At 40.9% G+C, this 27,306-nt stretch overlaps 1 protein-coding gene across 12 annotated transcripts in view; it reads left to right on the top strand.

The window, feature by feature from the left end:
- The window catches only part of myo1b (myosin IB), a 60,813-nt gene that overhangs the window by 27,124 nt on the left and 6,383 nt on the right, over positions 1-27,306 (top strand). For 2 of the 12 annotated variants that reach the window (XM_044215617.1, XM_044215612.1), the window contains 22 exons: positions 747-841; positions 3,844-3,948; positions 5,407-5,453; positions 7,547-7,610; positions 9,628-9,726; positions 10,865-10,968; positions 12,600-12,747; positions 13,418-13,536; positions 14,172-14,258; positions 14,412-14,477; positions 15,068-15,073; positions 17,670-17,774; positions 20,408-20,470; positions 20,677-20,877; positions 21,166-21,392; positions 21,787-21,987; positions 23,002-23,095; positions 24,746-24,895; positions 25,008-25,076; positions 25,187-25,273; positions 25,638-25,724; positions 26,712-26,798. In XM_044215617.1, the coding sequence (XP_044071552.1) occupies positions 747-841; positions 3,844-3,948; positions 5,407-5,453; positions 7,547-7,610; positions 9,628-9,726; positions 10,865-10,968; positions 12,600-12,747; positions 13,418-13,536; positions 14,172-14,258; positions 14,412-14,477; positions 15,068-15,073; positions 17,670-17,774; positions 20,408-20,470; positions 20,677-20,877; positions 21,166-21,392; positions 21,787-21,987; positions 23,002-23,095; positions 24,746-24,895; positions 25,008-25,076; positions 25,187-25,273; positions 25,638-25,724; positions 26,712-26,798 (2,311 nt within the window). The remainder of the gene's footprint in view (positions 1-746; positions 842-3,843; positions 3,949-5,406; positions 5,454-7,546; positions 7,611-9,627; positions 9,727-10,864; positions 10,969-12,599; positions 12,748-13,417; positions 13,537-14,171; positions 14,259-14,411; positions 14,478-15,067; positions 15,074-17,669; positions 17,775-20,407; positions 20,471-20,676; positions 20,878-21,165; positions 21,393-21,786; positions 21,988-23,001; positions 23,096-24,745; positions 24,896-25,007; positions 25,077-25,186; positions 25,274-25,637; positions 25,725-26,711; positions 26,799-27,306) is intronic. The other 10 variants (XM_044215614.1, XM_044215610.1, XM_044215615.1 and 7 more) reach the window with 6 other exon arrangements.

The raw sequence follows: 27,306 nt of genomic DNA, 5'->3' as shown, positions 1-27,306 counted from the left end.
CATCCACACCCTTCTCTCAAACCATCATAAGGGATTGTCTGCATAAAGAGAACAAATAATATATTGTTCTGGAATTCAGTGGGGGTGAAACTGCAATAATCAGTCCCACTTTGCCCATTGTATCACTTTCCTGGAATGTATGACAATAGGCTTCATTTTATAATAGGCACTCCTCTTTTATCATTCACTAATCCACCAAGGGTTGTTTTACATTCTCAGTGACTAATTGTGTTATTCAAACACCTGCCAGGGTATGATTTTAAAGCAGATTCATTTCTAATTATGTATTTTTATAGCAACTGGAAAAATCCAGAAAGTTATTATGTGACAGTTAAAACAGTCAGTTTACATGAGAAAAAAAAGCATCTGTTGTTTTTTTTTTACCTTTTGAGTGCAGGAACTTTAGCAGCGTTAGTGCAGTATTTAAGTTTAGGAAAAGGAGTAGGAAATGGTCAGTATTCTAACTATCCAAGCCAAATCCCCAATGTGAACCAACCAGTGTAACTAAAAAAGCTGCTGTGGCTGTCCTACAGATGCGACCCAATTTCCAATAAAGCCACATGCTATTGATTATGGTGGATGCTATGTGGCCTGGCACAGTAGCATACCATTTCTCTTTTTACCCCACTATCTCTACATCACTCCCAAAATATCCTGGAAAATACGCGAAAATAAGGATATTATGTAAACTGGGGGTGTGTAATTGTAATGTGAAAGCTTATGACTTTGTGCTTTTTCTTTTTCAGCTATGCTTTGGCAGATGAGGCTTACCGTTCACTGAGGGACCAGGACAAGGACCAGTGCATCCTCATCACAGGAGAGAGTGGGGCTGGGAAAACTGGTTAGTAGCCAAATACAAACTACTTTTCAATTTAATGTCTGTTCATTCCAGGGGAAATTTAGACACACAATGTCAGGCAGTGTACACTGTGGTCCAGCATCACCCTGCTTGATATATAGATAGTCAGTGCACGCATTCATATCTGGGATCTGCTTGGCACAAACACATTCCTTTAGGCTACTAATGTCAGCAATGCATCTGTTCCCTGAACATGAACATAAAACGTTCTTCATTTATCAAAAGCCAAGTTGTTAAAAAAAAAAAAACACTTTTAAATTATCAAGAACAGAGTAAACCCAGTAGTTAGCCAATACATCCGTGGAGGGTTAAAAATGTGCTATCTGGCCTTCTTGTCTGTTCAGCTCTTCTTGTTTGTCGTGCTGAACAAAACTCTGTAAAGTGTAGTCAAAACGCATTTCTAAAGGCAGCTGTAAGATGAGGGTTGTTACGTATAAAGCCACAGTGTAGATTTAGATCAGATCTACCTTTTTTAAAGGCAGCGTGTTGCCAGTTTTTTGAGAACATCATGTTGGTACGTGAAACTTGACGGTTATCGGAGAATCAGCAAACCAGGTTACAGTTACTGTCAACATCCACACTTCCCAGTTAAGAAACTCAAAAGCTTGTCGGACTGTGCGTTGGACTAGAAATAGTAAATGGAGCCTGCTGATGCTAGAGGCAGCTACGTTCACCTCCCTGGTCCTTTATTTCTGTCGGTTTTTATAATAGCGTGGCCATGTTCTGGAGCAGTTTCACATACCTTACAGAAACCCAAGAGGAATGGAATTTCCTGCTCTGTTTGGCAGTGCTATGTCGCAGGTAAAAGCCATATTGAGTTGGCAGAGCACAAACTGTGGGAAAGCAGTCGCAATCTGTCTTCCTGTACAGTAAAGACAGACATAAATTCCTACTTAGAACTGTTGACCTTTACACTTGCTTGACTGATTGATTCCTGTATATACTATTGACTTGAAGCATTTCAGCAACTATTTAATGAATTTTCATGAGTCCTCTCCATTTATAGCATTAATAGCACTGTACTAGTGCCTAGGTGGGGATCTCACTGTCAGCTTCAAACCCAGAAAATTGGAATCTACCACAGTATAGTGTGGGAGTGTGTGCGTAATCACAGTGTCCATTTGGTTCCAATTAATACTGGCCATGTGGCTTTAATCAAGAGGTTGGCAATATTGAAAAAATAATTATATCGTCATTAACTATCACAGCGTTATCTCTATGTTGGAATATTCACTAAAGTCCTGAATATCATACGACAAACAGTTCAAATGTATGCTTGTCCCTTAACTTGTCACTCAGTTAGACCTCAGGATTGACCCATGATACCTTGATCTCTCATGGGTCATGATGCAATTATATTGAAAGATGATAGTTTATGATATTGAATTAAAACATTATTCAAGGCAAGATAGATGCCCAGATGTTGATTCGGATTGAATGTTTTTGCTTATGAGTTATGACTCTGTATGTATGTATGTATGTATGGCTGTCCCATCCTTACTTTTATTTTAATCTATCACCCAGCCCTACCTTTGTCTCATGAATAGTAATACAGATTCATTTGTGTACTGCTGCACTGATGTCATATCCATTACATGTATTCATAAAATGAGAGTGTCTGTTTTCATGCTGTTGATGATTTGGAACTACGGGTACATTGACCTCTGGCTGAAGCTCAGATTCCACAACATAACTTTCCCTCTGGCACATTGGCAGCAAACATCAAGAGCCATGAAGTCACACAACCTTTTTAACGAAAGCCACTGTCAGTACTGTATAAGATTGTCAGTTATCCAGAATAATCAGAATAATTTCGATAGTGAAATGCTGGGATACAACAATATAACAGACCAAGGACAAAGCAATAGAAAGCACAGCACAGTTTGACAGATTATTTGGTCTCTCTCAGCCTCTCATGGATATTAAAAACCCCACTCCAAGAAGCTGTTCAGCCAAGTCGAGGAGATAAATTTGGATTTTGCTAATCTCATCAGCCCCCGAAGCTTTGTAGTGGAATAAGGCCATCAAAAATGTGCCTACCCCATCGATATGGGTCATTGACATTCATGTGTGGTTGGGGCTGTTCTTGTGACTCGTCTTGCTGTGGTTTATATCGGAGCGAGGATCTGTGATGAACATTATTACCAGATGCCAGCATAGTTTGCAGGAGACATAACATATTTCTATTGTCTGTAAGAGATGACTGAGGAAGTTTATTTTGCTACCCTGAGATAAAAATGTGAAGCTTGTTTCTCAGCAAAGCAGTGGTGTTTTTTTTTGTTTGTTTGTTTGGTTGTTTTGCACACCTTCCTCTTCCTTGGCAAAATGTATGGGTGTGTCTGTAGCTGTTTGTATGCCAGGCTCATCGGCAGTCTGTACCAGGCTCTTTTCTATCCCTCCTTGGCACATCACACACATCGTCACTTCTGGGTCACTGTCATCTCTCTGGACAGGAGAGATGATCCTGATGCCAGCAGTCATCCTACAAGGCATGTCACTTGTTTCAGACAGCACAAGATGCCTTTTGAGCCTGTGTCACGTTCCTCATCCAGAAAACTACGTTTGGGATCATGCTTCACTCACAACACACTCTATCTGAGTCTGTCAGATCAGCTTCAGTTCTAACATGACAAGTGGATGAACAGGGATCATCTCTGTCGATTCAAATAAAGTCACGTTTCGTCTGCATCCTCTTGGTTCCCGCTAAAATCAGTAATTTGAATGATGATAACATGATGCAACAATGGTCACCGTCTAAAACAAAGTGGGTCTCCATTACGAGGCCTCCTCCTCTGCTCTGTACCCCAGACTAATGAATGATCCCCACCCTCATGGGTGTCAGGGGGGATGAGGTAAGGGGAATTTTATGGGGAATGGTGAGATGGATGGGCATGTCACACTTGTTCCTCAGTCATGTCTAGCAAAGGCTTTGACCTAATATTTATCTGTGTGTGTGTGTGTGTGTGTGTGTGTGTGTGTTCCAGAGGCCAGTAAGCTGGTGATGTCATATGTGGCAGCGGTGTGTGGGAAGGGCCATGAGGTGAATAAGGTCAAGGAACAGCTGCTGCAGTCCAATCCCGTGCTGGAGGGTGAGTGAGTGCCATTCACACTTGAGCTGTGTCCCAATTCAGGGGCTGGATCACCTGAAGTTCATAATTTGGACACTGAATCTATGTCAACAGGTTGTTAGCGCTGTCCAATTTCAGAGGCTCTTCCAAATGCAGCTGAGAAAAGCAGCCTTCTTATTTATTTGCAGCCGTCAGCTACCTTTCACCCACAGTGCATTAGTTAGTTGTTTTAATGGAGTTTTCTGATCATTTTTGATATTATAGGGTGGTTTTGGCATATGTAATGACCAGAAAAATATATACATCTGTGAAACTCCTGATAGTTAGGTAACAACACAATAAGTCACACATCAACTGCAAAACATAACTTTTATGGCACGTAGACATACATAACACATAAACATGGAAATTATACTGTCGCTCAAAAGTAAACTGATCAGCAAAAGAGCTTTAGGAGTCCTATAAATACTATGTAACACACACTTTTTATTTCCTCATCTTCTCCCCAGTTCACCACACACACACACACACACTCACCTACTGTCTCATTCCCACAGCTCAGTGCTGGCACAGGAACAGCTGTATTTTAATTGGGGGCAGTGGACAGGAAATGCCCATGAATGATGAAGCTGTATGCCCGGGTTAAGTCGCTGCAGAAAGGCTGCACATCTGCAAAAGTTTAGTTCTTGCCGATCTAATTGCCCTAACGCTAAAAAGCAGGGAGGGGGGAGCACAGTTATCGTGCTACTCACAATGTGTCTGTGTCATGTTTGCTCTCTGTGACTCTCTGCTTTGCTTTCTTTCAGAATCTTGGTTCCTTGTCACCCTCTATTTCTTTTCATTTCATGCTCCGATTCCTCTCCCTTTTTTAACAGTAGTCTTAAACACACATTAATCAGCTGTTATCAGCAATTAAGCACTTATGCTAATAACGCTGCGATGCATGACACATTAATAGCATTTTAATGTAGAAATTTGGTTAGAAGCAAATTGAGAGGGTTCTGGATTGGAAAACACTGTTCTAAAAGGCTAAACTGTGCACATAACACGGGCCTACATATGCATTTAATGTGCTCAGGCACACAAATCCATACTTGACAACACTGTGTTTGAACTTAATGTTTGTAATTGTTTATATATAAGCACTGGCATATATTGAAGCACTTTGATTTGAATGTGGTGCGACTGCAAGGTTCAGCCCCTCCTAAGCCTGGATAGCCCTGGTGCTTTGCTTAATCCATACAGAATTATGGGGCTTCATCAGTACAAATGGCTTTGACATCCAGCCCTTTTATGATTGACAGCTAGCTGGAGTGAGGCACAATGTTAAGAATCATTGATAATGTTTGGAATATTTATAAACAAGCTTTGATTAGATTTAATGCATTGGCTATGAACTTATACTAGATAGATTAACATAATTTATTCATCACTTGCAATGTTTTCATCATATCCCCTTATGATTTTCCTTCTTTTCAGCCTTTGGAAATGCCAAAACAGTGAGGAATGACAACTCTTCCAGATTTGTAAGTATCCATTCATAACTGATAAACAACTGTGATGTTGTTGTGTAGTTTAATTAGATGATTGCTTCTCTAATGAAGCCTCATTTGCTAAATATTATGCACAGCTCGGATGTTTTCATTCATATTTCATTCAGGCCTGTGCATAATCCGGCACTTTCGTCTACGTTTTTCTCTTTCCTTCAAAATAATCTCCACAGTGTTTCTTAATTCTCTAGTTTTGTTTCCCTCTCTATATTTCTTTTCATTTCTTTACACAGTGAAATGAAAGTAGGATCTACAATGTTATGGTATCTTATTTACCTCAGTTCTCATGACAGTGATTCTGTCTAGACGCAAGTTCTGCTGTTGCATTTAAGTCGTAACAGCCTTTGTACCGGCTTGTTGGTTTAAGCAAAAGCCTGCAGGTGTTTGTACATATAAACTGGTTTAAAGCTCACAAGATGTTAAGGCCAAGATTTCCTGTAGACACATGTCCTTGGTAAGTGATGCGTGTTATTACATGTTTCACAGCAACATTGTGATGTCAAGCACAAATGAAAAAAAATTCAAGGAATAACATCCTCTGCGGGGGGCTTTTGTCACATGTGTGTTTTTATTCTTGCAAAAAAAAATAAAAAATTATATAATATAATTTTGCACTCACACATGTTAAATGGCCTTTGTAAATGCTCTTAACATAGGGCATACAGTACAGGGTCTTTGACCTACACTGCTTTTCATCAACTACAGAGTGTGCCAATGCAGACCAAGCACACTGACCTATCCATTTTTCCCTGCCCAAAGAGAAAGCAAACTTTTGTATCGTTGCACTGATATTCTTTATTTTCTACTCAACTGTCAATTGAACAAAATAGTACTTTATTCATTTATTATTAATTGAGCTCCAGACAGTTTGCTCTTATGATTACCTGTGCAACCTACTGTGTTTTGAGAATGAAGAAATCAAATCCCAATCTCTATGGAAGGCAGAGATAGCATCATAAGAATGCTTCAGTGTCTGCACTGATCTTTGTACAGACACAAATCCAGACAGTGGCACTATTAAAGGAGACGGGTGTGTTTTGCTTTTTGTTTCATTCTCACACTTTCTGGCTCTGTATTTTCAGGGAGGCCTGATCCAGCAGTAGCAGCCTGCTTCAGTTTACTCACTTATAACATTACATCAGATCACCCCTATCACACTAACACTTGTGTTCATGTTAATTTTTTTAACATGAATGTTTATTTAGCTGCAAATTCTTTAAAAAAGTGAGTCAGTTTATCTGAAGAACTCCCAGTATATACAAAAGTCTGATTGCAACACACTGTCCTGGTGCCATAAGATTGAAGGGATATTTTGCAAGAATGTTTGATGGTTTTAATGGAAACTGGTTGTACCAGCCACTAGCAGCTAGCAGGCTAACCGCCAATGTACTTTTCCAATCCCAATTTTAGATTTCCTTTTCACGCTATATTCAATCTTCTACCTACATTGGTACATACAAACACACACCAGTGCTTGGACTTGCAGTTGTAACAGGGAGTATTATAAAGGATTATGCCCCTGATCTGTTTATATTTAGGTAACCTTGGTATACACCTCTAGACAAGGACCTCAGGCCTCCCACTAGATACCAGTTCATCAGAGCTCCATCAGTTTCAGAGACAAACTGTCACTTCTTCATTTTGCTGAGTTCAGCAGGCTAATTGAGGTTGGCTGGAGCCCACTCACCAGCAGAGCGTGGCCTTTTCTGAGGACCTGCCTGCTATTAATACATCAGTCGGGGGCAAAAAAATCAAACACAAAGGACTCTATGTTCTAACTTGCAAGTTTTAGACAGAAGGGGGGGGGGGCTTACATGGTTTGTTTTAGTCCCCCAGTAGGAAGAACTTGGCAGAGTGGTGGGGGGGCTTTCCCTCTACAGAGGCCAGTTATTTCATAGCAGTTTATGATTGGCAGCTGGTGCTGTATCGTAACTTGAATGGGTTTGTGCAGAGATCCTCACTGTGAGCTGAGCTGAACTCATGAGCTGGGTTTTGGACCCAGCTCATAGTGTACAGTGTATATTAATGTTATACAATTTCAGTTGTAACTGTTGTGCTCTGATCCACAGGGAAAGTACATGGACATTGAGTTTGACTTCAAAGGAGATCCTCTAGGTGGAGTCATCAGCAACTGTGAGTAGTATTGAGATGATCATGCCCTTTTAAAATTAACAATATCTGTAAATGTTTATGCAGAATTGCACACGCCATATTTCTTTAATCTTTATCATGTTGGTCAATTTTTTGTCTTCTTGTCATGTCCTTATCAACCTGACACTGTCTCCCCAGCAACATAGTTAAACAGTACAATGTAACATACAAGTATCTGCTGTTTATCTTCAAAAGCAGTTTAAGAGGCCATTCAGTTGCACATTTTATTAAAATTGATTGCTTTATTGGAACCAATCTCATTCCCAGACTGAACAAAACCCCCTCCACCCACTGACTTTCTCTCCTCAGCTCTTTCCTCTGTTTTGGTTTCATCTTGCCTCTGTTCACATTGTTTTGTCTGTGCTGACTTCTCCGCCAGAGGTCACAGAAACAAAGAGGAGCTGACGGCCCGGACACAAATGAACCTCTGTCTGTTGGCCTGAGTTAGTCCAGCACAAGGGACTGCCTGTGAAGAAGAGCCACTGACATGTGACTGCTTCAGACAGGGCTGGCTAGACAGATGGATGAGGATATTCTTGCAGGGCAGTTCTGAATGGATTTCTCTTCACCTCTCAGCTCATTATTTTCCCCTCTTCAGATGTACATCCTTCGAGCCCTCAGTGCCTCCTACAACTGAGATTAGATAGCTATAATTTTTGAAAAGCCAATTCTCCATAGTTTTAGTAATGATAGTGGCAAGAAGTTTTTGGCAGCCAAACAGCCAATGCCCTTAGTCAAAACATAACAGGATATTGTTCTCACACTGCTACTTTAATGTGTGTTTGCTTATCGAAGGGAGACGGAACATGTTGTGGACAGAGCATGCAATAAATGCCGTCCAGAATGCTTTACTGCAGAAAATGGGAAGCTGTGGCTCTAAAAAGCAATAACAAGGTGACTGAACGGTTTGGCTGGACACATCGTGACGTGAACGTCACTTTCATCCCCTTGGGATGAGAATAATCAGATGTCACACAAAAGTAAAAAGAAAAAAGAAAAGAAATGGGACCAAAAATATTAAAATCATTAAATAAGATGCTGAAATGGAGGATGTGGATCTTCAGTGGTATTTTTCTTACCTTCTCTGCATCTTTAATCACAGCTCTGTATTGCCGCTGCCAGCCACTCAGTCATGGATGTTGAATTATTGATGTGCCGACTTTCATCGAGTCACTTGTGTGATTCACGGCCAGTGGGTGCCACAGATTCACTTTCAGCCTGATCCACCGCTAACTCTGACAACCCCAGGTCTCTGTGTAGGGCTCTCTAGTTAGGTGCTCGCAGTGTATCCACAGATGCAGTACAAAGTGGCACTTCTGTCCTCTCAACACCCACAGACTGGTGAGTCAGAGTTTGTGAAGTCTGAAGATTGACGAAGCCAGGAGCAATCTTTTTTTTTTTCTTTTCCTTTGGCTAAAATTTGATCATAGTTAAAATAACAGTTAATGTGGATATTTTTTTCCCAAAAAACGTTCACGGTGTAATGCAAACTCTTAGGTCTCTAAAATAAGATGTTTTCTAACCAGACAAATTGAATGCTATTTTCCAGCCAGATTGGCAGTCAAGAGGATCTCAAGCAGCTTGCTCTTTAATTAAATCATACTCAGCCTAATGCGGTGAGCAGATGATGGGTCCCCTTTTAATCAGGTACTGTTGCACTTGGTCAGTAGCCCAGAAGAAAGGGCTGACGTTAGATATCCTTGCGTGGTTTCTTCCTTGTACACCTCCTGCAGTGTCTTTATACACACACAAATAATTACCAACATTGGCTTGGTCACCTTGGCAACTTAAATACAGTAGTTTGAACCGGAATCCTACTGAGCTCCATACAGATGTTGGGCATCGTTAATACTTAGTATAGTAGGTCATCCCCTTATTCACTACTCAAGGACACCTCAGTGAATCACCACAGAAACATTTCCTGTGAAGACTATTGTTAGGAAGTGACTTTTTGTCATCATGTGTCACTGTTTCCTTTTGTTGTTCTTTACTCTTTTAGATCTGCTGGAGAAGTCACGGGTGGTGAAACAGCCAAGAGGAGAGAGGAACTTCCACGTCTTTTATCAGCTCTTGTCTGGTGCCTCCGATGACACACTCAGTAAGTAGTAAAAATGTTGGAAATGGGAGCTGAATGGAGGCATCAATGTGGGTTTTTTTTGTTTGTTTGTTTGTTTGTTTGTTTTTAATAGGGACAAACTAAACTTGAAGATTAAAGGGCTCCTGGATCTGAGAGAAATGGCAGTTTTGAAATACTGAAAAATGGAAATCCTTATCAGCCCAAACCACAAACTGCAGTTGTAATATATTTAGCCTGTTTGCCTGGAATCATTTCTGGTCCTGGAATATAAGCATCTCTGCTCACAGGAAGTAATGAATCAAACTATACAGTAGCTAGCGAGCAGTCTTGTCCAGAGGAAACTCGCCATTGCTGTTGTTCTGCCACATTGTTTTGATATAGGTGTCATACACCAGACTGGGATGGTAAACGGTGAGCATGGAGTTGATGTTCTTAACTGTCATCGGGAAGCACCAGCATGCCATTCATTATGTTAAAATTCTACATAAACGTTTTCCAGCAGGATTGCAGCTGTACGAACACATGGCTGATGCATTAATGACCCAGTCTTCCTGCCTAACAAACAGTACAGAGAACAAAGACTCGCTGTGAAACCTGTTCCCTCTATTTGCTTTTCTGTGGACAGAGGGCATTGTTTAATGTCCTGAACACATGAGAACAATATACTGGTCATTGACTATAGAGCACAAACATCAGAGGGGCTTGATTCAGCTGTAGCTAATGCTACCACTAATGAAATGTGACACATGCACCCACGAGAGGAATAGATTTCTTTGCTACTGGATAGGGGGGCTTTTAAGAGGGCCATTTGATATTCCAGAATAATGTTCACAGCAGTAAAACTAAGTGCCTACGCTGTGTAGAAATAGTGTTTGGGGTGACAATGGCCTTATGGTTGAACACATTTGTATTAAGGCATGGGGTGTCACCCATTTGAACCTTTGCACCTTAAAGTGATTTTTTTTTCTAGATGATCTTGAAGAATGCAGCTAACCATCATTACAAGATAGGTTGTTTTTTTGGTTTTTTTTATCCTCCCAGCTGGTAGTGTCTAGTTGCGTAATTTGCATTTAATGTAAGTGAGACTTAAACTGCCTTTAGCCAACCTGCTTTAAACAAATGTACTTTAAATAGCAACCACATGGTTTGTGTGTCACAGAGAAGCTGAAGCTGGACCGGGACTTCAGCAAGTACAACTACCTGAGCCTGGACTCTACCGCGGTCAATGGGCTGGATGATGCTGCTAACTTCAGGACAGTCCGCGTGAGTAGTACATACACGTATTTGTCTGAATAATATTACACTTTACGCTAATTTAGACATAATCCCAGTTGATATTTTAAGAATAACCCCAAATAACTTCTGGGGACTGGTAGAAATGATCTCACTTTTCTAAAAGAGTCCTGATTACAGTTTTCTAAACCACAAATGGATTCTCACAAAAAACAGACAAACAAGAACACACATTCATCTCAAGCAGCGTCACACTCCAATGGCGTTCAGTACCGACTTTCCTTTGTTGCATCATGCCGAGTTCACCTTAATCCTGTACAGAGGGTAGAGGTGGTCTGATTTCTCCTTATCTCGTGGACATAACAATTTAAGAGTGTAGATTATAAAAGTCAGTCTTCTTGATTGTGAAAGCACTCCACACCAGACTCCTCCCACCTATTGCGAAACCAGCTGAATTTTTAACTGAACCTGAACTTGAAAGTGAACTAAAACCTGAACTACTAGTTTTGCATTGATTAAACATGGGAAATTCCATGTCCAGCATTTAACCACATTTCAATAATGGTTAAACTTGTAACAGCACAGTGGCAGCAGCATTTTTTTGGGGAAAACCAGCTGCTTTCTTTTATTTTGAGCACATACATGTTCTGTATGTACAATGCCACTACTTCTTATCCTTACTGATGATGACACATAGGATGTTGTGTTTATAAGAGACTATTTCTACCGCACTCTATTGTTATCAGTCCTGCTCCAGCATGTTCTACTCAGCTACTGTATAAGCCTTTGCACTCTGCTAGTTTTCACAGTATTCCCCATACAGCTGCATTTCACCACCGGAAACACAAGAGGACATTCCCACTAAACAATGAGTCCCTCCACATGACCTTGTCTGTTATATAGCCAAAAATGACCGCACTTTCTTCCCCTAAACATTTAGTTAAAACATTTTTGACTTAACTATGGTACGAAGTTTAATTTCAACAAATATTTAAGCACTTCAGCACCAAATCAAACAGGAAACCTAAAGCTGTGGGTTTTTGTAACCCAATAATCTCAAGCGCTTAACTCCATTAATTGTCTGTTTTGTCAGCTTTGTAAAGGAAGTTATTTAATATTTGGCACTAGTATGATGGACTGGGATTCAGTTCAAGATGTTTAAATATTCAGTTGGGTATTTTGCGTTTTTTAATGGGTAAATTTAATTGATATGTTTCATGGGTTTTTGCTTGTCTCCTCTTTTCTTGGCACAAATGTATTCTTAGTTTAGTCTGGAGTCTTCAGACCTCAGTCTGAAGAGACTGTTCTCTTGAATTAAAGACATGGTGATCTGGTTGACACAGCTTGTTGACTGGTGCAGTTCTGCCTTATTCAATCCTTTTTCTTATTTAACTATTTCAGTGTGCAAAAAATACAGCTTTGATTGGTGATGTCAATAATAAAAGAATTTGTGCTTGCAGAAGACATTTGTGTTGAACGTGCTTAGCCTCGTTTGTCAAATTGGTTATCATGACAACACTAGTTACAGTGCTGACATAGACACTGTCACATTACAATGCATTTATAGCTTAGTTCCCTTTTGCAACCCTGCTTCAATCTTTCTTTATAAGATTTGACGTTATCAGCTGATAACGGTGACTTATTGCTTTTTGCCCTCCCAGAATGCCATGCAGATTGTGGGCTTCATGGAGGACGAGGTGCAGTCGGTGCTGGAGCTGGTGGCGGCCGTGCTGAAGCTCGGCAACATTGAGTTCAAGCCAGAGTCGCGCTGTAACGGCACCGACGAGAGCCGCATTAAAGACAAGAACGGTGGGTTTGATAGACGACATCGGGAAGAAAAGAGTGTCTCCTTTTTATGAAAATCTCTCTGATCCTTTTATAACTTACCTCCACCTTAATTTGAATGATTTGGCACCATGATGTAGTCGTGAACAACTGAGTGGGGGGACTGGGTGTTTAGCTATGATTAGATAAACATCAGACAAGCTGAATAAGTGTATTCATTTATTGGTTGTATTTTTATTCTGGCAGTTTATTGTGACTATTTTTACACATAAACCTTTTGACTCATGTACCCAATTGGCCTTATGTTGAGCCACTGCCCCCTATAGGCTGCTTTGATCTCTACTGCAGTCGTCCTCACCAAATGTGAATTTGTATTTTATGATTTACGTGATAAGAGCTGTTTGTCTTATCACTCCCACAGCTGTTCTCTTTAGGCAAATATTACATTCGTATATTTCCCTCCATGACAGTGGCAAGATCCATCTAAGTACCACTTTTGCTGAGAAAATGCTCATCTTCTTTTTATATGAATCACTGCCTTGTTGCGATCGTATCGCATGTGTTATGCTTCCATTTTTCAAGGTTACTTTTTCAGCAGTCTTCAACATAAAATATAGGTCAGAATTCTATCCTTTTCCTTGATCCCTGCAGAAGTGGTGTGTTTATTGTCAGCGTATTTGTATGTGTTTTGCAGATTTGAAGGAGATGTGTGAGCTGCTGGGGATCGAACAGTCAGTGCTGGAAAGAGCATTCAGCTACCGCACAGTAGAGGCTAAGCTGGAGAAAGTGTCCACTACCCTGAATGTGGCCCAGGTCAGAGGGAGAGTTACAAATCTGTCTTGCACCAGCTATACCAATGCATATCTGTCCTACTATTATTGACATTAACACACACACACACACTCTCACACTCTCTCTCTCTCTTTCTGTCTCTGTCTCTCTCTCTCTGTCTCTGTGTCTGTCTGTCTGTCTGTCTGTGTGCATAAAATAATGCAGGGCCTTTTCTTCCCTCTGAGTTGCTCTTCTGGCTGCTCACTCTCATCCATGTCAATGCTACATGAAAACCTCTCTATTATAGATAAGCCGTATTCCTCCTGGAAATTCAAATGTAGGTCATATGTTAGTGAGTTCACTCAGACTGTTCATATAACGTGGATGCTGCAAACATGGGCTCGCTGTGTCCAAAAGCAGAAGAGGAAATGGTTCAGAGGATTAACTTGACCTCAGAATAATGTTGGCCTGTGTTGGTGGTGTCCTTGAATCTTTGTAACCACATTTTTAATGATTCAGTAAATGTTTGTGAAAGTTGTTTTTCTTTTCCAAAATTTTTGACTTGTTGGAAATTCATGTATTAGCTTTCAGGATTTTTTCAAGGCCTCTGATGTTTTGGGTATGCAGAGATGTAGTGAAAATTAATTAATGCACTAATAATGCGGGTTTATTTACAGGCCTACTATGCCCGAGACGCCCTTGCCAAAAATCTCTATAGTCGTCTGTTTAGCTGGCTAGTTACCAGGATCAACGAAAGCATTAAAGTAAGTAATGTCCAGAATACATTTTATTTTATATCAGTTGATTATATCAGTTAGTCTGTTTTTTATTTTTCAATATTTTTCATGCCAAGTTAAACTGGTAGCACATCACTGTCATAGTGTATTTCTAATATTGACAATATTGTCTCCCTGCAGGCACAGACTAAAACTCGCCACAAGGTCATGGGTGTGCTTGACATCTATGGCTTTGAGATATTTGAGGTAAGACAAATGGCAGCTCAAACCCGCTCTCTATGTTCTGATAAGCCACAAACCACCCAAACATTTTATTACATATAAAAGGATTTTGCCCCAGGCTGTTTGCGTGCATGTTTTGGTACCTGTGAGAAGCTTATCAACAGGACCTGAGGGCTGATAAAACCACATTCAGATCAGATTAGTCCAGCTTTATTGCTCCCAGGGGTGAAATTATTTTTGTGGCAAGGTGATTTCAACACTGAAATCAGCATTTCACAGTAGAAAAATGGCCACAACATCAAGGAACTGCATATACATGTTATGGCTACACTGTCAAAGATTTTACACCGTGAACAATATGTCTCAGTAACATTACATACTACAGCATAGGGACCAGCCATTGGGGCATCAGTGTGCATGTAAATAAGTATGTGCATGTAAACAAATGCGATACAGAGTGTGAGTGCACTGTATAGACTAAATGGAGATTGCTTGATGCCTTCAGTCCCCCCACCCCCATATGTTTATGTCTTTTTCATATCCCTGCTTGTTTACCTCACTCACTCTCAAGTCCTTCCTCTCCTCTGACTGTTGTATTGTGTCTGGGTCACCAGGATGGAGTAAGTAACACCTGCACCGGCCTGTTTGCTGTGCCAGTGTGCATGCTGTGATCTAAACTTCTTTCGACTTAATTTAGCTCCCCATGAAAGACGATTCAGGGCTCCCAGTGTGCAGCATAGCCACACGGCTGAAAAGATGCTAAAGAAGCCTTTGCATCATTTGAATCATCACGTAACACCCAGTTGCCAGTTTATTAAGTACACCTAGCTAAAACTAATGCAGTGTAATACAACAGCCCTGCAATAATCCCTACATTCATGAAGGTTGCTGTATAATGTATAGCTTTTAGCTGTAGTTTGTGGTGCGGTTGAATTTGCATTATATTGAGAGATTTCTAATATTTTGAGACCCATTTATATCAATGCAGGTAGACTAAATACTGTTTTAGAAGGATTGATTTATTACAGGGCTGTTGTATTAGACTGCATTAGTTTTAGCTAGGTGTACCTTATAAACTGGCAACTAAGTGTGTTGCTGCTGTGTTGAATGTCTGTGGTTTCTGGTTATAAACAGATATTAGTTTAAAGGAGTAGTGGACTGTTTTGGGACATACGCTTATTCCCTTCCTAAGACTTCGATGAGACAATTGATACCACTTTCATGTCTGTACGGTAAATATGAAGCTACATCCAGCAGCCAATTAGCTTAGCTTAGCATAAAGACTGAAAATGGGGAAACAGTTAGCCTGGCTCTGTCCAAAGATAACAAAATGGAGCCAGCCTAGCTGTTTCTTCTTACTTGCAGTTTTTATGCTAAGCTAACAGTCTCCTAACTGTAGCTTCATATTTACTGCACAGACATCTACAATGATATAACTCTCTGAAAGAAAGCGACTAAGCATATTACCCAAAATGTTGAACTATTCCTTTAACAGATACAGACTAGGCTGATGCTTTGAGATGTTTTGGTAGTCTAGTGGTAATTTAACAAACTAATTATATTGAACAGTACAGGTATCAATTATTATGACAAAATGGGTGTATGGCAATTTCATCCTCTAGAATTTCTGCCATAATATACAGGAAAGATTTAGCAAAAATGAGTAGAAATGCCAATTTTTTGTGTTAAAAACGACCCATAAACATTCAGGGCCAGTGCTTCCTGTAAGTATGGCAAGCCGTTTTCTCACTGGAAATGTTGTTGATTTTTAACTTGTAGCACATACTATTAAAAGCAAGGACTTTCTTCTATCTTGGGGCAAGTGAATCAACACCTCTGAGAAAAGAGACCATTAACTTCAAACATAGTTTTAAAACTATGCTATAAACCACTTGTCATAAAACACAGTTGCAGCTGAAATATTTTAGGGTTACAGTACAAGTCATATTTCAGTCTGGTGTCGGCTGCCACTTGGGTATAGACATGCTATTGTGTGTGTGTGTGTAGGGGTGAAGACGGCCTCTTGGTTTCACAGTAAAAGGAAATGGAGTCTTAACATTAATAACTGATCTCCTTGTGGTTGTGTGTTCTGTTTCCTGATCACTGAGAAACCTTGCCGTGTCCTTCACTGAGCTCTTAGACTAAACATGCTGCTCTAACTACTGTTTGTGTCCTCAGCAAATGAGTGTTAACCCAACGCAGTGCACAATAAGGCCATCTGCCAAGAAGCATGACTCACCACTCAATGGTCATAATTGACAACAATAATAATTGAGCAATGCGGGGAGTAAAAATGGTCGAGGCTTTGAAATAGTTAACACTCCATCAATGTTTAATGAAATCCATGACAATTTACAAGAACTTGTTCTGATAAGGGTTTATCATTATAAGGTACACCAGCAAGATATACTGCTGTCAGTCATTCACTCTTCAGATTGATTAAATGTTTGTTCAGTCAGTGATGGTTGTCAAAGTGATGAGGTAGTGAATTGTTGAGCAGAAGGAATGAGCTGCAGGTTATAGTTTGTTCAAGCTAATTATTAGTCATCGGATGTTTTTTAAAATGTATGCCCCCACAGCTCGAAAAATATGCCAGTGTATGCAAGCAGATGAGATCAAGGTTTTATTTTAAAAGACTTTAGACTTTTCCTCTTAACTGGATGTAACTTCAGACACTTTGCCAGACTAACACATGGCCATTTTAAATTGTCAAAATGGAGTTTGCAGTCTTTGAAAATGTTATGTTGACTGTGGCATTGTGGATGTAGTTCTCAGATCATCTTGCATTCCTCCCCCAGATCTGATACTAAATCTAAATTCCAGGAACCTTCTTTGGTCAAGCTAAAACAGGCCTAAACATGTGGCAAAAGTTGGCAAAGTGGTGAACATACTTATGAATGTTTGTAGAGAAGAAAGAATGCAGTCAGAGCTTAAATGAGCTTTGACAAATAAGAAAATGAGACAGGAAATGTCAGTGTGAAGAACAACATTGATGATGCACTTCCTAATCGTAGTGATTTGTACAGCAGAAACAACAATAACCAAGCCTTGAAATTTAGTTCTAAGTTCTGAAATTTAACAAATATGGAATAGTTCCACTTTCTTCCTTTTGCAGCCAAGAAAAAAAGCAATTTTGCTGATAACATAGAGTGACAATGAGTTTACATGTTGACAATGGCTGGAACTAAGTATTTTCTCCTGATGCTGCTCCCACAGGACAACAGCTTTGAGCAGTTCATCATCAACTACTGCAACGAGAAGCTGCAGCAGATCTTCATCGAGCTGACCCTGCGGGAGGAGCAGGAGGAGTACGTCAGAGAGGTAAGCTCACATTCACACATGCAACACACACATAATCCATGTACTCATGAGTAAACTGATAGTGGACACTTGGATTAATTACCCATCAAGCCCAGCCTGTAGCCCTGGAAACACTCTCTCACCTGCAACTGTAGCTCTACATCGTTCAACATGTCAGCAATCATTTTGTTGTGTTGACAGTTCATCATCGCAGGCCCCTGCAGCACGATTCCAACCTGGTCATGTCATTCATCTGTTTAACCTCTTGTGCTATTTTTCGGCTAAACGTGCATTCTTGCCCTTGGCCCAAGTGCATTTCTACTTCATTTATGTCGTCTATGCAGTCTCTGTCGTCCATCACACTCTGAGTTTATTCTCTCCCCGTCTCCCCTCTGTGGAGTCTCGGGGACGGAAGTGATCCCTCACTCCAGTGAGAGTAAACACTCCCCGTTGTGGGCCTTTTAAGCTCTGTTTGTTTTCAAACCTCTATGTATGTGAGTGCTGCAGTGGTGACCCCCACACCCCTTCCCTAATAACACCACCACCAATGATATTCCACTCCTGGCCTCTATCCAGTCTACTGCATGGGAAAATACCACAGCGCTGGAGAAAGGACGGAGGACCACCAATCAGGAATTCCGTCAGTTTGAGCCACACCTTCTTTGCGCCCTCCCCCTCAAAATATCTGTCACATTGCGTACAGCAACCAAAGCTATGTTCCCAACCCATTAGCAGCTGTGAATTAGATGTCAGCGATGAGGGTTTTTCAAGGGACAGTGGTCGTTTTGAGAGGGTAAGATGTTTTCCTCCCCAGAAAGGTTTTGTGCTCTGTCCTTGCTCAGATGATAGGAAGACTGAGATGGAGAGAGTGCCTGGTGAACATAATATCAACCCAGCAAGGACAAATACAACTGTGAATATAGATTTACCAACATTTAAACTGATTTGAAGAACTGCACTACAGTTCATGATCAGAGTTTAAATAAGGAATAAGAACTGTAACTTTAAAGGGGCCTAGCCCATTTTGTGTTTGTTTTTCCCAGAACATTTGTTCTCATTAGGCCTGACTTCCACATGTAAATATTAAGTGCTAGTGATATTAATGAGTCTAGACTTAGTATAACCTCAGTTTATAACAATGTAAAACTTATGAGGTTTTAGATTTGCGTTAGAGACACTTTCAAGTTGCATACACTGCCACACTCTTCAGTCATCCAACCCAGAATGAACAGACTGTGGACAAAACAGCGTTTCCTTTTGTCTCTTTGCCAAAGAGCCTTGCTAAAAACACTGCGGCATGGCCATTTGCAACATGCAGCAGATGTTTTGATATTTTGTCCCTGTTTCCATTTACTCTTCAAGCTTTGATTTTTAAAGCTTCAGGAAGAGATACTATTGCCTGAAGGCGGAGGAGATGATGATGACGATGATGATGATGATGATGATGATGATGATGATGATGATGATAATAATAAATATTTATAGAGCACTTATCAAAACAAAGTACAAAGTGCTTCACAACAAAAGAAATAAAATACCACAGTGAATGATGAAATATATAGAAATAAAATACATAAACTAAACAAAAGCAATAAAATAAACAGCCAGTTCAGGTAAAATCAGGATATGCTTTCCAATAAAATGTGTTTTGAGAAGAGACTTAAACGAAGACACTGACTCAGACAACCTAATTTCTTCAGGCAGGTTGTTCCAGAGCCTCAGGGCTCTGATAGCAAAAGCTCTGTCCCCCTTAGTTTTCATCCTGGACTCAGGAACAGACAGAAGACCCTTGATCCAAGATCTCAAACTACGTGAAGGTTCATAAGGGTTACAAGGTCTAAAATATAGTCTGGAGCCGGGCCATGGAGAGCTTTAAAAGTAATCAACACGATCTTAAAATCAATCCTAAAACAAACGGGGAGCCATTGTAAAGATGCTAAAACAGGTGTTATGTGGTCGGACTTCTTGGTCCTGGTTAACAGCCTAGCAGCTGAGTTCTGTACAGTCTGCAGTCGTGTCAGAGTTTTTTGATTAAGACAAGTGAACAGGCTGTTACAATAATCAAGGTGTGAGGAGATAAAAGCATGTACAACAGTTTCTGCATCACTAAAATTTAAAATAGATCAGATTTTTGCAGTGTTTCTGAGGTGATAAATCATGATTGGAAAAGATGTCCCAAACGTGGAAGAACCAGAGTATACGCTTGAAAATTAGCTGCTGTTGAACAGCTGTGGTTGTGACTGCCATCATCTGTGGCTACTTCACATCGGCTATGTTTAGTGTCACACTTTCACAAATGGTTGAGGTTTAATAAAATTGGAACACAGGTGCACTGTGTCTTGTGCTTTGCTGTGCTGCATCCGTTATTGTCAGTTCTGTCTGATTTAAAATCTGGCAGAATCATCTCTAGAACTCTACTGTGAAGTCTACAGTACTTGGTGAGGGCCATTGTGAGAGCAGCACTGATTAGGTGACTGTCTTTCTTTCGGGTACTTGACCAGGTGCTCAGTGATGTGTTGAAACTCAGGCAGGTTCAAGAGTGTTCATCAACCACTCAATTCTATGAGAGTCTAGCTTATGAAGAGATTTCTTGATAGCTCTGGCAAAAGATAGAAAAGCCATTGTCACTTTGACCTTCATTTCTTTTGTTACAGGGCATCGAGTGGACCAACATTGAATATTTCAACAATGCTATTATCTGCGACCTCATTGAGAATGTAAGTCAGTCTCTCAGTTCTCAGAGACCACACAAACCGATTCAGCATTAACTTACATTCAAGTCTAACCATTTTGCAGACAACAGAACAATGGCTAGAGGCCAGTAACAAACAATAATATTGAATATGACTTTCATTATTATTAAACACTTTATGACTGGTAATTTATACCAATTGTTTATGTCTACTGACCTTGCTATGTCCAGCACCAAAATGGCATCTTGGCCATGTTGGACGAGGAGTGCCTGAGGCCGGGGACAGTCACCGACGAGACCTTCCTGGACAAACTGAACACCATCTGTGCTGAACACCAGCACTTTGAAAGTCGCCTCAGCAAAAATTCAAAGTTCCTCACCGACCACAGCCTGCCACACAATTGCTTCCGCATCCAGCACTACGCCGGAAAGGTACTGGACATTAGTCTGTGTACAGAACAATAAGGAATTAATGCAAGATGTTTGTTGAACGATGCAGTGCTGTAAAGGGAATAAAGAAAACACTTAACAAGTTATAGATAGTAAAACAATCAATTTATGCATCTGGTCAGACGATTCAATTCTTGATGTGCACTCAGTAGGGCACTATATTAAAAACTGAAATAAGTACAAAGTTAACGTTTGTGTTCCATTGTGCTTCTTTTCACGATGAAAAGAAAATACATCTTAGTCATTTCTGTTTTTCCTGTTCATATCAAGGTGCTGTACCGTGCCGAGGGATTTGTAGACAAGAACAACGACCTGTTATACCGGGACCTGTCACAGGCCATGTACAAGGCCACTCACAGCCTCATCAAACAGCTGTTCCCTGAGGGCAACCCAGGCAAAGTCAACCTGAAGAGACCACCGACCGCTGGATTCCAGTTCAGAGCATCAGTGGGTACGCTGATGAGGAACCTGCAGACCAAGAACCCAAACTACATTCGGTAAAGTCCTGTTGTTTATACAGAGAGTATATCAAGTATTACCCTGCCAGACCCTGCTAGTATGTTGTTTGTGTGGGAGATTTGTTCTTTCTACCTACCTACCTACTTACTTACTTACTTACTTACTTACTTACTTACTTACTTACTTACTTGGAAAGTGGACTTTCCAGCCAACCCTCTTTAATTGCTTACAGCCAGTATTGCTTTTATTCTTGCACTCTCATGTTGATTGACAGATGTAGATCGGTTGAGCAGGAAAATGTTAACAATCTTTTCCATCTTAACATTGGTATCAGTGTCATGTATGGCATGATTACCATACTAAATAATAAGGGTAATATCAGCTCCATACAGTCAGTCTAACCTGAGAACAACCTCTCTTCTTGCTTCCCAGGTGCATCAAGCCCAACGACAAAAAGGCATCCCACATCTTCACCGAGTCTCTGGTCCGCCATCAGGCGCGCTACCTGGGCCTGATGGAGAACGTCCGTGTGAGGAGAGCGGGCTATGCTTTCCGCCAGGCCTACGAGCCCTGCCTGGAACGCTACAAAATGCTCTGCAAACGGACCTGGCCCCATTGGAGAGGACCTGCCAGGTAATGGTTGTGTTTATTCTGAAGCAGTGACTAATTATGGGGCAGGTGAGGGAGTAGAGACAGGGTCTTATCACTGGAAGGTTGCAAAAACAAATCCCTCCCAGGCTTTTTGGGAGAAAATGTATGTGTGTGTATATGTATGGAGTGTGGAAACTGAGAAACGCTCACAGGTGTCTTTAACTGAGGCACTGAACCTCAGACTACTCCCAGTGGAGTGACTGTGACCAGCACTAATAGACTGTAGTCGGGGTGGTCAGCTCCCAGGTGTGATTGTGTGGAGCTGTGTGAATGTGAAGCATTGCTGGAAAAGGGCTCAGATGACTTTCCCTGGATAAACAAAGGTCCGGTGGTGGTGGTGGTGGTGGTGGGGGTAAATCAGCTGAGCAATTAAACCAACATGCTGACATATATCTTTAAAGATAAAAAACAAGATACATATAAACGTGGCACTTTTAGGGAAAGGCTATTTTGTTATCTGTGCCTTGTGACTGTTATCCAACATAATTATTACATACAGCACACACAAACACAGTTTCAGCTATTTGCACACTCCATGTGAAACTCCTCTTAATGGCCTCTCAGAAACTAGCAGCAGTCTTGTCACATACCAGTTGCTCACTGTTCAGCAGAAATGAACTGTTCCTTCTCTGAATCACAACATGTTGAGACATTTCCTTCTTATCTGTCCCCTCTGTTCCATATCAGCCAGACTCACATGTTTCATCCTCTGTGCTGGTAAAAGCACTGATTTCTATCTGCTCTACCACACATCGGTATCTTGTTGTTCAGCCACCCCTCAGTGCTTTGTGTGGTTTCCTTATTTCCTCCCTCCACATGTTTCTCTAGATTTGTTTCATTCTCCTTTTAATCATTCTTTTCTCTCTGTTTCTCAAACTCTGCATCCTCACTGCCGTTCTCTCTTGTGTCTATACAGTTGCTCTTATGTGGTTTATGGTCACTTGATGTGTCAAGAATGCTTTGGATGACCCATCAGACCCTTCTGGCTTTCTATAGGGAAGGAGTGGAGGTGCTGATGGCCGACCTCCAGGTCCCAACAGACGAGTTCTCCTATGGGCGCTCCAAGATCTTCATCAGGAACCCAAGAACGGTAGACAAGCAGATAAAGAAGCCCTGCATCCCTTAAATATGTTTTCTAGCCAGTTTTGACATCTGCTGTGTACTCCGGTAGATCAGAGCTGTGTTTGAATGTCTAAAGCTTGAATCCAGTGTGCTCAGCTGCCCTGTTTTCTCACAGTAAGATTTTTGTAAAGCAGGGTGGGCTGCACTTAGAGCCCCCACTTCAGCAATTAGCACGCAACCACCACTCTGAAAACACATGGTTTCACTTAGCCACCCCATCTAACATGGGAAATGAGCTTCTTTACTCGCCGCTTGTAGGCTCTTCAACTGCTCAAGCCTGCAGCGTTTGAATGGACTTTCTCCCCACCCAGCAAACAGAGCTTGTAATAACATGATCTCATACTGGGAGAATTTGTTTTCTCCTATAATTGCTTCTTCTGTCTGATCAACTTATCTCCCTTATATATCTGCAGCTGCGAATTCACTACATATAGTTGGGTGGATTTGAATCTATGTTTCCAGACTATATTTCTTTTGCCTGTTAATCCACTGCAGCCACACCTCTAGTTCAATTGTTATCAAGGTTTGGAGAAGTTCTTGTCAGAAAACATGGAAAAAGACGCATCTTCTGCTTCACAATGCTGACACAATGCTGAGTAATTGGAGTTAATATGCAAGCTCTTACGTACGTTATTTATTCTATTGTATAATTTGTAAAGCTCTTTGAGCTGTCACTGTGAATGAAATATGATCTATACAGTGGTGTGAAAAAGTGTTTGCCCCCTTCCTCATTTCCTTATTGTCACACTTAAATGTTTCAGATCATCAAACTAATTTAAATATTAGTCAAAGATAACACAAGCGCTGTAAAAGACTCATTGCAAGTTATCGCAAATGCTTGATTGCAGTTGTTGCTGCTAAGGGTGGCCCAACCAGTTATTAGGGGGCAATCACTATTTTACACAGGGCCATGTAGGTTTGGATTAATAATAACTACCTTCATTTAAAAACTGCATTTTGTGTGTACTTGTGTTATCTTTGACTAATATTTAAATTTGTTTGATGATCTGAAACATTTAAGTGTGACATGCAAAAAAAAGAAATCAGGAAGGGGGCAAACACTTTTTCACACCACTGTATATATAAATAAGTTACCTTATCTAACTTTACCTTATATTAACAGTGGGATAATATTACATAAAAATATACCATTGAGAAATTCTGTTTTACTACATGTTGGCAAAGCACTGATGTCAAAAGATACTCTGCCTGCAGATGAACAAATTGCATCAGCTTACAGCAAGACAATAAAATGTTGTACTCACATCCCTGATGAAGATAATTTGATTAACATAGGACATATTTTATTGTCTTGCTGTAAGCCCAAGCACGAAGGGTTATTTTCTTTCCCCCTGCAGATAGATTGGACTTTGTACTTGATATCGCTGAATCAGTATTTACTCAGCACTATTGATCTCATAGTGGGAGAAGTTTTCTTTATACCCTTTTTCCTTTTATTACTTTATTTTCCTTAATTTATTTTCCCTCTTTTTGCAGAGGTTAAAGATGCCGTACTTGCCAAAAGAAAACATTATGTTGATACCTGCCAACTGTAACAATGGACATCAGTAAGGGTGTTTGTTGTCTTATGTAGTTAATCCTCTACTCTTCATCACAGCTCTTCTTCTTGGAGGAGAGGAGGAGGCAATGCCTGCAAGACCTGGCCACACTCATTCAGAAAATCTACCGTGGCTGGAAGTGCCGCAGCCAGTTCCTGCTGCTGAAAGAGAGTCAGATAGTGGTGGCAGCATGGTACCGCCGATATGCGGTGAGGCTCTCTGAGGAAATGCACACAAAATCGTACACAAATCAAAATAAACAAATTGGTGTTGAGTGTTAAGTGTTGTTCATTTCCTATCTCTTCCTGTTCCATCTCACAGCAACAAAAAAAATACCAGAAGATCAAGAGCGCCACCACTGTGGTGCAGTCCTACACCAGAGGATGGCAGGTGTGCACCTTCCTGTGAATTCACTTTGTTTAGAATCAAAAGTAGCAGGAAGTCATGTAGAAATCCTGACATAAAAACACTAAAATGTTTGCTTGTTATATTTCCCCCAGGCCCGCAAACTCCTGAGAGAGCTGAAATATCAGAAGAGATGTGAAGAGGCAGTGACCACCATCGCAGCCTACTGGCATGGCACCCAGGTACTGACGCATTAAAGTGCAGAGGGATATCAGAGAGTGAGGTGTTTATCTCAATGGAGGTTCGGCTTGGGTTTGATACAGGCTTTTTATTCATGTTGGAATAAAACTGCTCTTGAAGACTTAGCAGTATTGCCTTAAACACCTTTTCATCTGACAGTGTTTCTGCCTAATGGCCCAACAGTATTACACAATTCCTGTTCTTTAACAAAGCTTTCCTTGATATTATTGCTGCTGTTTCTCTTTGTTCCTGCTTCTTTTGCACACAACTGCTCCCCCCCCCACTCCTCTTTCACTTTCCTTTCTTGATTCTTTTCCTTCTCACATCCTCAACCTGTCTTACCTAACGCCCACCACGTCCCACCAGGCTCGGATGGAGCTGAGACGTCTAAAACAAGAAGCGCGGAATAAACATGCTGTGACAGTAATTTGGGCATACTGGCAGGGAACCAAGGTATTTCCACCCAGCTGTAGTGTGTCTCTGTCCAAGCTGTCTTGTCATCCCTGTTCACCACGTCCCGTCCCGTCCCATTCCCACTATGAAACTGCCTAATAGAGCAGCAGCCCCTCTGAGTGAACCTCAGTCCCGATCCTTTCATTACCCGCTGGCCTGATTAATGTGCATTATTGTTGTTCGTCCTGTTTTCTGTTTTGTAGCTGTTATAGGATTGTCTTGATATGTTTTGGTTGTGGTTGACTATTTTATTTTAGTCATGTTGTTACAAACCCAAACTAGATTTCTACACATATGAAACCAAACTTATCTCTGAAAATTAGCTATTCTCAGGTCCTTTAACGGGGCTCACATGTTTTAAATATGTGTCTTTGGTTTGGTTTCCTTCCAATGTGGTGTTTTTAGATTTGTCCCTCCTCTTCTTCTATAATCTAATTAGTTCAGCCATACGGTGCCCACCACACAGATGATTTTCACTGTCTGCATGTATAACATACCATTATCTTATCCGTGCTTCCTCTACTTAATAGTTATCATTGAGATATCCTTGTTTGTTAATAATCACTATCTTATTTCAAGGTCTCACAGCCTGCTGATAACTATCACTTCTGAGTCATAAGAGATGCTGTTAAAGATTATTTTGTGTTGTATGCAAACTTTGTTCTTAGCAAATGTAAAGGCTTCTTATTGGTTAGCATCTTTATGAAGCTCTAGATAATGTAGTAATAATCCAGACTCTCCTGTTGTCATATTTTATTTCTTTCCTCTAAAGCATGGCCATATGCAAGGTCACAAAGCGTGAGCACCCACTAAAAGTTGCTCACACGTTAACCACCCGTTGTCCTATCTCTTGACATCTTTTGTTGTCTTTCGTCATTGTTTCCTCATAATGCTTTTTCACACCTACTCAGTACCTCTCCTGGCACAATTAAGTTTTGATTGTCTCTGAAATTAACCTCCTCCGCAACTGCCACCGCTTTTCATCAGGCCCGGAGAGAGCTGCGTCAGCTGAAGGAGGAGGCGAGGAATAAACATGCCGTATCGGTCATTTGGGCCGGCTGGCAGGGCACCAAGGTATTTGGGAAGCCTGTGACTTGACTTGCCGTGACTATGTGACTTGCCGCCTCCATCGACCCCCGCCCCATCCCTCCTCCCATCCCACCCACCCCCCAAAAAAACCTCAACATAGCCATCATTCTGCTCAACCCATTCTAAACAATTAATTTATGACGTAAGGCAGTTTGCCATACACCCTCTCACATACACACTCGTCCATTGGATACTGCAGTGAAAAGAGGAGTCTTACTAATTCGACCGAAACGGTCCTTTTCACCGAAGCCTGTCTTTACAGCTCTGTGTGCCAGGTGATATTGTAATTTTGCTAATGTAAGTACTAGTTAGTGACTCAAGGTTACACGGGCATTCCCATTCCCAGGAAGATACAGTCTCAAACACACACACACACACCAGGGACCGATAGGTCATGTTTTGGGTGTGTTTTCAGCTTCTTCCTCCAAGGTCTATGCCTCACCAGTGCATGCTGCCTGCCCTCTGCATGACTTCTTCCTTCTTGTGTAGTTAA

This window comes from Siniperca chuatsi, linkage group LG12 (genome assembly GCF_020085105.1).
Source record: "Siniperca chuatsi isolate FFG_IHB_CAS linkage group LG12, ASM2008510v1, whole genome shotgun sequence".
NCBI lineage: Eukaryota > Metazoa > Chordata > Actinopteri > Centrarchiformes > Sinipercidae > Siniperca > Siniperca chuatsi.
This window is presented reverse-complemented; position numbering and strand designations above follow the sequence as displayed.